This window comes from Xiphophorus maculatus, chromosome 18, assembly GCF_002775205.1.
Source record: "Xiphophorus maculatus strain JP 163 A chromosome 18, X_maculatus-5.0-male, whole genome shotgun sequence".
In the NCBI taxonomy this organism is placed as follows: domain Eukaryota; kingdom Metazoa; phylum Chordata; class Actinopteri; order Cyprinodontiformes; family Poeciliidae; genus Xiphophorus; species Xiphophorus maculatus.
The window spans coordinates 4,030,770-4,045,467 of NC_036460.1; the positions used below are offsets into that span (position 1 = coordinate 4,030,770).

General features: G+C 36.1%; 1 protein-coding gene across 6 annotated transcripts in view; it reads left to right on the forward strand.

The window, feature by feature from the left end:
• Positions 1–14,698, forward strand: part of sptbn4 (spectrin beta, non-erythrocytic 4) — a 79,628-nt gene that overhangs the window by 17,139 nt on the left and 47,791 nt on the right. For all 6 annotated transcript variants that reach the window (XM_023351349.1, XM_023351350.1, XM_023351346.1 and 3 more), the window contains exons 5-16: positions 3,511–3,602; positions 4,502–4,582; positions 4,697–4,812; positions 5,720–5,832; positions 7,087–7,274; positions 7,532–7,649; positions 8,463–8,621; positions 9,332–9,634; positions 11,312–11,462; positions 12,254–12,390; positions 12,598–12,747; positions 13,943–14,311. In XM_023351349.1, the coding sequence (XP_023207117.1) occupies positions 3,511–3,602; positions 4,502–4,582; positions 4,697–4,812; positions 5,720–5,832; positions 7,087–7,274; positions 7,532–7,649; positions 8,463–8,621; positions 9,332–9,634; positions 11,312–11,462; positions 12,254–12,390; positions 12,598–12,747; positions 13,943–14,311 (1,977 nt within the window). The remainder of the gene's footprint in view (positions 1–3,510; positions 3,603–4,501; positions 4,583–4,696; positions 4,813–5,719; positions 5,833–7,086; positions 7,275–7,531; positions 7,650–8,462; positions 8,622–9,331; positions 9,635–11,311; positions 11,463–12,253; positions 12,391–12,597; positions 12,748–13,942; positions 14,312–14,698) is intronic.

Here is a 14,698-nt window from a genome sequence, read left to right on the forward strand (position 1 = left end):
TTGTCAACATTCTGACGGAAAGTGGTAGCATTAGCCAATAAGCTCAAAGGCTACATGTTAGCTTAAATATGTTGTTAGGTTATGTTGTTTCGCCTTCGAGGTTGAAGCTCCGCCCCCACTGAGCTCCTTCAGACTAGCCAGCAGCAATTAGCAAACAGCTGCTGGAACTGCTGAGCTCGTTACAGGAGCTGCTTCTCTGTGAAACGCTGGTAAAAACATTAAAGGGTTAATAGAGGAGCCATGTTGTGATGAGTTCCTGAAGGCGGAGCTTCAGAAAGAGCTGGAGTTTTTAAAGAGACACAAGCCCAATTTCAAAGCATTAAGTAAGGAAGTAAAATTTATTTTAAATCATGTTTGATATTTAAGGCATTTTTATAGCAGCTGAACTTAATATTTACTTGATTATGCTATAAAGTGGCTCTATTTAACTTAAATAATTAAAATAGTTACCTTATGTTTTTGCAAGTACGTGATTAGTTGTGCAATAAATAAATAGCCTTTCTGGTTTTCTTAGATGCTCAGTTCTTTTGCCTTCAGGGTAATCGATCAGATGGCTGACTCTGGTATATAATCAGCAGTAGCATTATTAATTATGGTGCGCTCTGAGCGTCTCAGTTTGGGGAAAGCGATCACGGCTGCTGCGTCGTGTTTGTGCGACAGTGACGGCCATGTTTGGTTCAGCCTGAATGTCACTCAGGAGCCCAGAGCTACTGCAGCAGCCGCCTTCTGGTGAGTAAGTACAAAAAGCCTCCAGCTTCCCTTAAATTTGCCTCACTGCTACAGCGTTGCTTTACTGCACAGTGCTTGCTTAGCAATATTCGTCCCGTTCTGTAGATTTCACAGAGAACGGACCGTCTCTGGGGACGCAGCAGTGTCACGCTCGGAGAGGCTACTTGCACATCTAAGAGAATTATTGTGTTAATAATATGTGTTACCTCTGTAGCCCAGGGGACTGAGAAAGAGATGAATGATGTAGGTGGGCTGATTCAGAAAGATTTGTGAAAAATAGATCCAACTCTTCAGGAAGGAAGCCTTTGAATTTGTGCTCCTTTAATGCCAAAAAGTTTGGTTCTGATAAGAAATGAGACAAACAGGCTGGACACCTGGGAAAGCAGAAACTGACCAATGTAAATAAATTTAAAAAGAGAAAAAATAAGAAAAAAGATCATTATTTTGGGAGACTATTTCAATGCTAAATCAAATATTTATACAGCATAAATAATTAAATTGATCATCCTAACTAAGAGGTTTGGTAGTTGTACAAGTCTAAGAGATGTTCACATATTATTTGAAACCTTTTCTTGACATTTTTCAGTTAACCTTGGTTGTGTTATCTTCCTGGAACCTTTTCTGGTTGTAATATTATCTGCATTGGTAGCAAAACTTTTAACTGATAAACGTGAGGTAATAGAGTCAATAATTCAATGCTTTTAATGTTTTTTTAATGAGAGTATTTTAACATTTATATATGTTATAATTCTGTGGATTGATGGATAGATTATGCTATCAATATAAAATACATCTAGCTGGCAAAAAAACAGATCTGGCAATCAAAGACTAGATAGATCTAGCTAGCTATCATTACATCTCTAGTAAGTATACCTGTGTTATTTACATTAAATACATATTTTGGCACAAAAGAATGTGACATTTTCCTATAAACAACAAAAGGAAGACCAGCTCTCAGCCGCTCATGTGGCTTTTCATGCTGCACTTTTCCCCCTCATCTCATCTTTTCTCCTTTCCCTCCTGCCTCTGAGGTGAAAGAGAGAGTTTGCTTTGCCAGGTCAGCAGACAGGGCCAAAGCACTGCAGTGACTGCACACAGGCAGAAACAGGGCGAGACAGACAGACAGACAGACAGACAGACAGACAGACAGAGAGGGAAGAGGTAAAGCTAACATACTTACAGAACTACAAATAATGACACGGTGTTGTTATTTGCAATAAATTCAGAGGTAAAAGTGATTATAAAGGCTTAATGCACACATCTGCTTTGTTTAGCAAACAGCAAGTTGTTGTAGAAAGTGAGTCAGATTCTAAAAGTCTGTTTAATGATATTAGAAAAATAGATTAAATTGGATTTATGATCCAAAATATTCAGGAAAGCTCTCGACATGTAAATCAAACAAGTGTTTATGTTTTTTTTCCTATTATCTCTTTTATGTTCATCTACTTTCCATGACCTATTTATCTTTGTTTACTTGTCCTCTAATGTGAGAGTGGGTTTGTGTCTCTACAGCAGCTGGTTGTAGGGTGTCATGTCCCCAATTACCTTGTATCATGTCACTGTCACTGGCAGAGCAGGCTTTATGAAAAATCTGCTTCTAATAGCTTAAGGGAACAGTTTGCATTGAATCTCTATGAAAAATAATAAGTCACAATTTTAATTATTTTGCTTTAAATTGGCATTGATGATGCAGGCTGCTTTTTAAAAATGATAATCTGTTGTCAAAGGTTTTGCCTTATTATGGATTTTCTCTTATTTACAAGCTAATAAAAAGCATCAATTTTACATATATCCATCTAAATCTTTCAAGAAAAAGAAGGTGCCCTTACATGTCTTCTCCATTTTTCTCTGCATTTTTTCCAGCCAGAATTATGTTAGAATCTTGTGTTTACAGCATATTCATAGAAAGTTGAGTGGAAGGAAGAACTGGTAGGAAAAGTCGGACGACTGCAGCTTTGAAGGATCCGATTTGGATTTTTTTCACCCAAAAATCTGATTTGTGTCACTTACATGTTATGTGGAGCTATACTTAGCAGAAGCCAACATTTAATTTAAAATAACATTTTGTTTATTAATCTTATGTAATATTTTTAATTTTCTGAAACGCTAAATTTTGGGTTTTTCTTAATCTAATTATTAAAATCACAAGACATATGCGTGTGCATTGAATCTAAGAGTTTTACCATCTGAAATAAGGGATAAAAAAAACACTAAACTTTTTATTCACTGCAAAAAACACAAAACCTTACCAAGTATTTTTGTTTAGTTTATAGTGCAAATTTCTTAGTACTCTAAAAATAAGACAAAAATAAAGAAGCTTGTTTAAGTCAATAATTCTTAAATATTTATTTAAAAAGTACTAACTAGCTAGACTGGCAGATTTTTTTTTTGTCATAACGACATTTTCTATGTGATAAATGAATAATTATTGACATAAAACAATTTTGCTGTAGTTACTTCTCAGTAATTTTTTGTCTTATTGCAATTTGAGCTAAAAACAAGACAAAAATACTTGGTAAGATTTAGTGATTATATTCTGTTTATCTGAGCTGTGTTTGTAATTATTAAGTTTTATGTACATATTTCTTGTTTTTAACAATCAAACCTTTTAGGCGCTAACCCTAAAATCGGAAAAGCTTCACAAATTAACTGGTTAAAAAACTCAGCAGTTGTTAGTGATTTAAGATCATGTAAGCAAACTATTCAGACTTTATGACTGATTATTGGTGGATAATGTGTCAGAAAAACTCTGATCTTGTGCCTCGCTGTGTTCCTGCTCAGATCCAGGTGATCAAAATAAACACAGCGGACAACAGAGAGACCCGCTCCGCCAAGGACGCGCTGCTGCTGTGGTGCCAGATGAAGACCGCAGGGTGAGCAGCATCAGGACCCAGATCCGCTTAAGATTTAAAGGGGACCCATTACCAAAGACTCACATCCTGCAGGTTTAATAACAGACATTTGGGTCTCAACTGTACGGAAGAAAATTAGTGCCACTGAAAAATAGACTTTTTTTTCTCAGATCTACCTTTTCTTTCACAATTCTTTTTTTCTCTGAATTTTGACTTGTTCCCCCTCAGAATTCTGACTTTTTTCCCCAAAATTCTGACTTTCTTCTCATTTCTTTATTTTTTTTCTCAGAATTCTGACTTCAATTTTCTGAAATCAAGTCATAATTCTGTTAAAAAAGTCAGAATTTCTTTTTTTTTCCAGTGGCCCTAATTGTCTTCCGTACAACTGCTTCTAAAAACAGCCCAATTGCTTAAAACCCCCACCAAACTGTTTTTTGGTGTCTGTAAAATGAGCCGTTTCAAAAACCTTCCGGAATCACCGTTACCTAGGAAACCCCAGGCCTGTTATCTAGCAACCCAAGCTGAATTCCAGCACATTTGGTGAGCTGGTTTTACTGCTTTGTGCAGTTCAATAATGTTTTGTTGTTGACTTATCATTCAGAAATGACTGGATTCTTGTTGGTTGTGCAGGAGACACTACTAATGCTTTTCAAAGATGTACGGTTGTATAATTTTAGTCAGGAGCAGGTTGTTTGGATTTAAAGTGACAGAGGCCCTAACGAAGCTCAAAATAGGCAGAATAAAATCTCATTACCTAAGAATAATTTTGTGCAAAATAATTTAATTAATATCAATCTAACCTGTTCAACTAAGCCAAATAAGCCACCTTTAAACAAAAATTTCACGACTTTACTTTTAAATCTAGTCTCCTTCTCCGTGGCGAACCTTTTGATTTGACAAATCTTTCATTTCTGCTGCAGGTACCCAGAGGTAAACATTCAGAACTTCACCACCTGCTGGAGAGACGGCCTGGCCTTCAACGCCCTCATACACAGACACAGGTAGCAGCTGCTCAGCCTGGGCCGGGTTTTCACCACAGATGTGACACAGATGTTAGTTTCCGGTGCGCTAAAATAAATTTTTTCCATGAGAGTGTGTGTGTTTCCGCCCGGCAGACCGGACCTGATAGAGTTCCACAAGCTGACGCGCTCCAATGCGACGCACAACCTGCAGCAAGCCTTCAACGTCGCCGAGCACCACCTGGGTCTCACCAAACTCCTGGACCCCGAGGGTGAGGAAGATGCATTAAAAACAGTTTCATGGAAAATTCTTAGTTTTAATGCTGCTCTTTCGGTTCAGTACAACAAATACAGCGTTGTTTTAAAGCTCAAATACATGCAAAACTAAGTATAGTTTGTTTTTTTTGTCAAACGTTTTAACAATTACCTTCATTATCCACCAGGAAAAACTTCAAGCCAAATAAAGACGCAGCTGATGGTGGAAATAAATTAGCCCAAGTCCAAATCCAGCTGCCTGTGGGAGCATTCAATGCACAGCAGCAAAGTCAGTTGACTTTATTATCAATTCACCGTTCAAATTCAAATTAAAAATTTCAAATGAATTCAAATTCTTCAATATCTACTAGACATACAGTGAAACAAAATTAAGTTTCTCAACAGAAACTGAAAACTTAAAGACACCACCCAACCATAAACAAGAACAAATAGTAATTTTTAAAAAAAGTTATCTGTAATCTGTAAAAAACACAAAAATAATATTTAAAAACTAGACACAATAAACAATTTTAAATTGAAAAAAATAAAAAAAATTATTTTAATTTTAGAGTTTTGACTTTTTTCCTCAGAATTCTGACTAAATTTCTGATTAAAAAGTTATAATTCTGAGGAAAAACGCATGCAAGTGGGAACAGTGGAGAGGAAAAACTTCCCTTCAACAGGAAGAAACCGCCAGCAGAACCAGAACCAGAACCTGGGTTCAGTATGAGCCACCATCTTCCATGACCATCTGGAGAACTAAACCAGGAACATTTTCTATGTTCATGAAAGTAAAAGGCTAATAACGTTAGCAGTTGATACAACAGGAGATAATTCAAATTAAATAGTAGAAGAAGAAAGTGAGGAAAAGTGGTGGGTTGGTCCTCCATTGGCCTGAGCTTTGTTTTGTTTTCTTTCCTCCAGATGTGAACACGGAGAATCCAGATGAAAAGTCCATCATTACGTACGTGGTCTCCTACTACCATTACTTCTCCAAGATGAAGGCTCTTATTGTGGAGGGGAAGAGGGTTGGCAAGGTAACAGATGCACCTTTTACTCACCGACATCACAGATATAATGCTGTCAAAGCCAGAGGCGAGGCAAGAAAGTTCAAGTTGGAATGTTTTTGATTTTTTACATTTTATTTTACAAAGTGCCATGAGTAACTAACTAGAAGATTTTTGGAAGAAATTTAAATGGGCCCTTCCAAAGTTGGTTGGAATCCAGATGATGATCATCTGATGATGAAAATTAGCAACAATGCTAAGGTTAGCTTCAGTGCTATCACTAGCATGTGGACTTGTATTGACTTACTCCGTTCAGTATGTTAAATATGGCTAATATATAAAAAAATTAGCTAAAATGCTTATTTTAGCAGTAGACTGTCATTAGCATGAGGGCTATTGCTAGCACACAGAATGACTAGCATGTTGACACTACCAGTAGGATGTGAGTAATCAAGAGCAGGTTCACTCACAGTGACCAGTCCACTGTAAGTCACTGTTAGCCAAAATTAAGTGTATAAGCTAAAGCTAGGCAAAATGCTAAGATTAGCTTAAATGCTGTTGGTAGCATGTGAGCTATCACTAGCATGTTGACTTACATTGACTTACTCTAAACAGTATGATAAACATAATTAATGAATAACAAGTTAGCAAAATGCTTATTTTAGCTATCATGCTAATGTTAGCATGAAGGCTATCATTAGCATTTATTTTTTCCATCCCACTTTTCCAGATCTTGAATTTGTTTGTACAACAATCATAAGTATCTTAAAAATATATATCATAAAAATATTTTTCCGCTGTTTATCAAATTGAAATAAATTGGGAAGCAGGAAAAGTTTATATAAAAACATAAAATTATTTGTAAATGAAAAAAATTAGTTAAAATATTCAGAAACTTTCAAAGTTAAAAAATAAGTAAAAGTAGCACCTAGGGCATAAAAAGCATTTATTTGTATTTATTTTTTAAAATGTTTTTTTATATTTAGTAATTATTATTTTTCGCTCTCTAATATTTGCCACCGTTTTTGTCTGAACTGTTTTTGTTTTGTTTTTCTTTCTAAGTTTTAGTCTAGCAAACACCAGTGGGAAAATATGAATCAAAAAGTTATTTATTAAATTCTAATATGTAATATAAATACATTTATTCTGATTCCTACACTATTTTTCTGATTCCACACATTAAAATACGGAGGGGGAAAAAGCAAAGAGAGAAGAAAATGTGTCCATATTTTGTCGGATTTTTGTTTTTACTGTTTATATATTTTTTATTTCTCTCTCTCTCAGGTGTTGGACAACTGCATCGAGACAAAAACGATCATCAACCGCTACGACGCTCTGGCGTCGGACCTGCTGGAGTGGATCGAGAAAACCATCGCCATCATCAGCAACCAGAAATTCGCCAACTCACTGACTGGAGTCCAGCAGCAGCTGCAGGCCTTCACAACCTACTGCACTATAGAGAAGCCCATCAAGTATGAAACCACATTTTGTTCCCCTGGTTCTACAGTTAGCTACTACCACAGCAGCTAGTTGCTAACTGTTAGCATTTCTCTGTTTCTCAACACAAAAAGTGCAGAAACAAACCAGATTAAGAGTTTCCTTGGTTAAGATCCTGAGTGTGACTTTATTTTTTGCTTTAAGTGGTGAAAAAATGCTAAAAATCAAACAAACAGGGAAATCTTGTCAAATGAGGGGATAACAGAGGTTAAATTTATTTATTTTTGCCCAGGTTTCAGGAGAAAGGAAACCTTGAGGTCCTTCTGTTCACCATCCAAAGCAAACTCAGAGCCAATAACCAGAAACCCTACGTGCCTCAAGACGGGAAGCTCATCTCAGACATCAACAAGGTTTACACCTCTTCCTAAAATTACTCCATGTTTCTGTTTTAGAGAGAAAACGCATATATACAGTCATATTTCTGCTATCACTGTAGACAGGAAAATAAAAAAGGAAGAGTATGTTTCCACCAGAAACTCAGAATTTAACTTTTTTTTAGGAAAGACTCTTGAATTTTGGCATTAATTTTTAAGAGAAATCTTGGAAGTCAAAAATTTGCAGGAAAAAATTGGTCATTTTTTCAGTTTCACAATTTGCTCTAAACAAAAACAGAACATTCAGATCAATCTCTGAAATTTTCTAGAACACATTTTTGAGTTACAAAACTCAAAACCTCTGAGTTAAATTTCAGAAATTTTCTAGAAAGATTGGAAATTTCAGAATGTCAAAAATTTGCTTGAAAATTCTATTTTAAAATTAGATTCTGAATTTTTGTAGAAAACATTTTAGAATTTGTTATTCTGAAAAGTCAGAAATTTGTTGTAAAAACTCTCAGAAATCCAGAGTTCAATCTCAAAATATTTGTTGAAAAAACATGGAAATTTCACAATTTGAAATGTCAAAAATTCAAGGAGAACCTGGAAATTTTCGTCTTTTGGACATTTTTTGAAAATTCCATGTCTATTCTAGAAAATTTCTCAGATGATTCTCAAAATTAGATTTTTTTTCTTGCAAATTTCTGACTTTTGTTTCTCAGAAATTTAAGTTTCCAAGAGTTTTTTGGTGGAAATTTCCTTTTTTAAAAAATCTTCAGTGGGATAACAGGCCATCGTAGTTTTTTCCTAGTTATTTAACTTTGTTGTCTTTTGCCGTTTTTCGTGCAGGCCTGGGAGCGCTTGGAGAAGGCGGAGCATGAGAGGGGCGTGGCTCTGCGTAAGGAGCTGATTCGTCAGGAGAAGCTGGAGTTGCTAGCTCAACGCTTCGATCACAAGACGACCATGAGGCAAGCCTGGCTCAACGAGAACCAGAGACTCGTGTCGCAGGTAGGAAAAATGAACTTCCTGTAATTTCATGCATCCTTCACCTCCTGAAAGCAAAAGAAGCATCTGTTAGCTAACTTTATGAGGAACCGTTTGTAAAGATAAACTAGCAGCAATAATTTGGATTATTTAGTTTTTCATAAGAGAATAAAAATGGGGCTTGTTTTATTTTGTCATATTTTCATCATGTTATTAATTCTTTTATAAATGACTCGGTTTCAAACTAAATATTTAATTAACAAGTAAAACATTTAGTTTACAACCACATTTAGCTCCAAACTAAATTTTTAGCTAGCAAGGATTTAGTTTGAAGTCGAAAATTTAGCAACAAAATGAAAATGTAGTTGACAAGACAGATGTTTAGCTCTATTCTAAATTTGTAGCTTAGAGATAATTTTTTTGTTTCTACACTAGATATTTAGTTTGGAGTTAAATACTTATTTATTTAGATTTTTTTTAAGTATCTAGAAAAAAATATTTTTTTCTAAATGTTTTTTTTACCAACTTTGAGTTAAATACTTATTTAGCAAGTTAAATATTTAGACTCAAACGAAATATGTAGCTAGGTAACTAAATGTTTCTTTAATTAGCAAGCTAATTATTTAGTTGAAGCCAAATATTTGGCCACAAACTAAATATTTAGTGTCATTTCTAAATGAATGAATAACATGGTGAAAATACCCTAATTATTACTTTTGTTTTTGTTCCTGCAGGATAACTTCGGCTACGATCTGCCGGCCGTGGAGGCGGCGATGAAGAAGCACGAGGCCATCGAGGCGGACATCGCCTCGTACGAGGAGCGCATCGGCGTGGTGATGGAGCTCTCCTCGGAGATGGAGAAGGAGGGATACTACGACATCCGGCGCATCCTGGCCTGCAAAGAGAACATCCTGGGCCAGTGGAGCCTGCTGAAGGAGCTGGTGGCCGGCAGGCGGACCCGGCTGGAGAAGAACCTGGCTATGCAGAAAACCTTTCAGGACATGGTCTACATGATCGACTGGATGGAGGACACACAGGCAGGAAACAGACATCATCATCATTATTATTATTATTAGCGGTGCTTTTTAGGGATCCACGATACATCGGTACAAACATCGGTATCGGGTGACATGATTCACTTTTTCACATATCGGTATTGGTCCGATAAATAAAACTGGGCCGATAGAATCAACCGATATTTATTTTTATCTTTTCTGGTTGTTTTTTTCCCAAATCTGTCGAAACTGTGGTGAACTAAATATAATGTCGGCCATAGCGGCAATATTAACATCAGATATCGATACTGGCCCAAATTTTCATATCGGTGCAGCCTTAAAATAAATGTCTTTGTTTCACTCAAATTTAAATTTTTTTAAAGATTTTTACTTTAAATCATGAACATTCTTCCAGCGGGTAAATAATTTTACATTGTGGAATAATTTTTTACAATCCATGTTGCAACAATTCCTGGCAAAAAATACTCGAATGTAGCAAACATTTTTTTTTAATTTTATTAAATTTTTAAGCTAAAGTTTTAGTTTGTAATCTATGGTTTCCCCTAACAGCTGAAGTAAATTTTAAAATGCTTAGCGCCTTTCATAAATACATTTTGGGTCTTAAAAAGTAAAACATAATCAAACAGAAAAAAATACAAATTAAATTCTCTGAAATTTGCAAACAGATGTACAAAATAGTCAGAAAACTCAGTATGGAAAATTACATTTTAATAAGAATGGTCGTCAAGGTCAAAACTAATACAAGAACACATTAGATGTGAAACTTGTTCTGGCCTGCATTATGCATGCATTAAAAGCGCTCTACCGCCCCCTTCTGGATGAAATTATCACATTTACACAATATAATAACAACATGATAAGTGTTCGAGCATGCATTTTTTTTATGTGACAGCAATATTCTTCCATATAACTACAATGAGCATAAGGCTGGATGAGAATATTGATGAAAAATTTCTACTTCCACTGGAAGATAATTTCATTTATTATAAGGGCAAAATGTTTTGCTATAAACGGAATAATCTGCCTGTGGAAGTAAAACTTTTTCATTAATATTATGAAAACAAAACTCCTATTTCTTGCTGAAAAGTTCCTTAGAAGTCAGTTTTGTATTATTTCAAGTGTGCTAAAATATTTCCACTCGAGCTTAGACAAAAATACTTGGTAATATTTTGTGTTTTTACAGTGTTCATGCACAACTGAATAGTGCAGAGCTAAATCATGACTATAAACTTTATTCAAAACTTTAAAAAAATGAGACTGATGTTCAAAACTACTTTTCAGATTCACATTTTTTTCCAGTTTAAAATCTTTTCTTTAGAACAAACTTTATGGCCCCAACTTAGCTCCGTAATTGTCATAAGCATCTATGACAGCTTGTCAGTTTTCAGAAGAGTTATTTAGTCTTGTTCTGCATTTCTTTCTTTATTTTTATGATGTAAGGCTCTGTGAACTGCATTGTTGCTGCAATGTGCTCTACAAATAAAACTGATTCGTTTTATATCTGAAGAAAAAACGGGTTTTGCAAAAACTTAGCAAAGCAGGAGAAATATGAATGTGACGATTTTATTTGAAATTTACTCAGAAAATTAAAAATTGATCACTTTCCGTGAGAGAATCAGAGTTTGATGCTTTTTATGTTTCTTGTAAAATGTTTAGTTTAAAATGTGAATAAATGAATCTTTCTTTTCATGCTGCCAGGCTCTGCTGCTGTCGAAGGACTTTGGGAAGCATCTCCTGGAAGTGGACGACCTGCTGCAGAAGCACAGCCTGCAGGAAGCTGACATTTCCGTTCAGGCGGAGAGAGTCGAGACGCTCAACGCTGCGGCGCTCAAATTCACCACCATCGAGGGTACAAAATGCCCCACTGACAACCTGCAGGGCAAAAATCAGATTCTTTAGAGATAATAGTTCTCAGTGAGACAATGAGCCGAAGTCTCAGAGGTAAATGTTGATCTGAATGAGACCAAAACTCAGAAATTTCTACTTTATTTACAGTAAAAAAAAAAAACACTGAATGTTCACTAAAGTTAATTAAAGGATTAGGGAGACTAAGTAAAAAAAAATATTCTTTATTTTTTTTTCCCAGAATTCTAAGATCAAAGTCAGAATTCAGAGAAAAAAAATTCTGAATTCTTTTTTATTTCTGTCAGTTTTCCAAATTCTCTTTAGGTAATATTCATTTTTATTTGAGTTTTTTTTTCAGAATTCCAACTTGATCGCAGAATTCTTTTTTCCCTCTGAATTCCAAATTTAAATGTTTTTTTTTTTTTTTCCAGAATTCTGTCTTCTTTCTCACATTTCTGACTTCAGTCTTCGGAGCCACACCTTTTGGGATTTTTAAATGTCGTCCAGACGAAATAAAGCGTAACTTTATTTCCTGTTTTAACAGGGAACTTTCTGTTTTTAATGAACTGGAACCATTTTGGTGGAAAAACCACAATAGTATTGCATTGGTTGCAACCAATTTCTCTTAAAGTTTTTGTTGAACTACAAAAAAAATCCTCAATTTTTATTGTCAGTTAATATCAGCCTAGCTCAGCATTAGCTTAGCATTAATTCAGATGGCTTTCTGGAACACATTGTGCGTAATTTTCACCAGTTTTACTCCGGGTTTGTGAGTCGATTGCTTTTGCCTCCCAGGCTACCAGCTGTGCGACCCGCAGGTGATCTGTAACCGTGTGAACCACGTCTCTTCCTGTGTGGAGGAACTGAAACAGCTAGCCGCTAAACGCCGCGCAGAGCTGGAGGAGTCGAGGCAGCTGTGGGCGTTTTTCCAGGTGTGTCGGGTCATGGGAATGCTTCAGACTTCTTTCAGGACAAATCAGGAGACAATGTCTGAAAATAAAGCAAGACGGCAGCATATGTATATATTTTTACGCCAATGTGCAGAAATCCCATTATCTTTTCTTAATTACAAACTCTAGTTTTTCAAGAACAGACCGATTGTTTTTGTTTTTAACCCGTTGTTTTGGTTTCCCTGTTAGGAGCTGGAGGAGTCGGAGGCCTGGATCCGGGAGAAAAGCTCCATCCTGGCGTCTCAGGGCTTCGGGAAGGACCTGAGCAGCGTGTTGAGGTTGCTACAGAAACACAAGACTCTGGCCGGGGAGCTGCTGGCGCACCGCTCGCTGCTGCAGGTGTGTTTTTAACCTGCAACCTTTAAAATGGAATCCGAAGTCCTGATCTATGAGCAATTAACCACATTTTAACCAACCCGTATCAACAAAATAAGCAACATTTTTGGTTCAAAAACTCTTTTTGCTGCTAAATGATTGAATATAGAATAGAATAGAATAGAATAGATTTCAACTTTATTGTCATTGCACTGTCACAAGTACAAGCAACGAGATGTAGATATATAGATTAGATGAGGGCAGAATACCCAAAGAATTACTCAAGTAAGAGTATCAGTACTTTACTCAAAAGTAAAAAGTAGCAAGAAATTGCTCATAACAGTAAAAAAGTATTTTTATAAAAAGTCTATTCAAGTATTGAGTAACTGATAAAGTTATAAATCATTTAATAACTAAAAATTACATCAAAATGACAATAATTCATGTCAGTAACAATAAGTGACAAAATCAGGCAAAAGAAAATAACATTTGTTATATTGTTTTAACAAGAAAACTTTCTTGTTTTCACAGGATTAAAAAAAATCTCGGAATGAAATTTATATCTCATAAAAAACCTGTAAAAAGCTCATTGCAACAATACATTTTGTCGTTATAACGGCAAACTTTCTCCTTCGCATTTCACAAAAACCTGAATTTTTTCCCCCGATTCAATAAGTTAATCGTTATAACGAGAAATAAAATTTGTGTTTCCATAGCTGCACACTTTCCAGCTTTACATCTTGTAATAACAATAAAGTTGGCATTTTAACAAAAAAATAGTAAATTTGTCAAATTTTCTCATTTTAACGAGTTTTGCATCTTGTAACTAGCAGGTTTTTCTGATTTAACAAAATATTTTGTCGTAACGAGATTTGAAATTAGTCGCTATATGGAGGAACTTCCTTGTTAAATTGAGTTACTACTCCTGAATTTATTTCTAACTTCTGACAGTTAAAGGCTTCCATACGAAGCAGCTTTGTCCTCCATTGTTGTTTTCGAATGTGCATCAGATTCATGGCTGTACTGAAAAAAGGTTCCAGATCAGATCTTTTATATGTAAAAACAAAAAATGCATATGAATGCAACGCATTAAAATCTATATAACTAATTAATTTAAATTAAAGTTAAATTATTTTTGATCATTTTTGTCCGTTTCAACCAGTGTTGCTCAGTTTGTTTGTGTTTTTTCTTCACCTCCTTCTAAAATCTATTTTTCCAGAACACCATAAAGCGGGGGAAACAGATTCTGAGCGAAAAGAGCTTTGGCACGGTGGGGATCCAGGAGCGCATCATGGAGGTGAAAGACGAGTGGAAGAAGCTGGAGGACCAGGCGGCGCAGCATCTCGGCCACCTGCAGGAGGCGCTCAACTTCTTCCAGTTCTCCACGGAGACGGACGACGTGGCGGCGTGGCTGCAGGACGCCTACCGCCTGGTCTCCAGCGAGGACTTTGGTCACGACGAATATTCCACTCAGTCGCTGCTAAAGAAGCACAAGGGCGTGACGGAGGCCATCGATAAACACAGGCTACATGTAGTTGCTCTGCGCAAACACATGGTGGTGCTGTCTCTGCAGTACAGAGAGCAGGAGGTGAGTTGTGGAGGCTAAACCTGTTAAAGCTGCAGTATGTACCTTCTACTTACATATTGATTCATTGCAGTGTCCAGGTTTGATGCAAATTAGCAACATGAGGCGCTTAAGGAATTACCCTAACCCTAACCCTAATGTATGAGTTTCTAAGTGTGCTAATGGCAGAGAAACAACTTACAGGAAAACCATTTACCTGCTGTCATTGGTGGGGATGCTAACTAGAATTAGCATTTACAACAGGCTATCCTAGCTGCATTGTAGCACCAGATGGCGGGTGATTGACAGCGCTATGACCCGCCCCCTGGCTCTGATTGGTTGTTTCTAATTAGCTCTGGGAGAAGGCAGAAGAGCTTTGTCTTATTCTATCATGACATGGTGACAATTTCA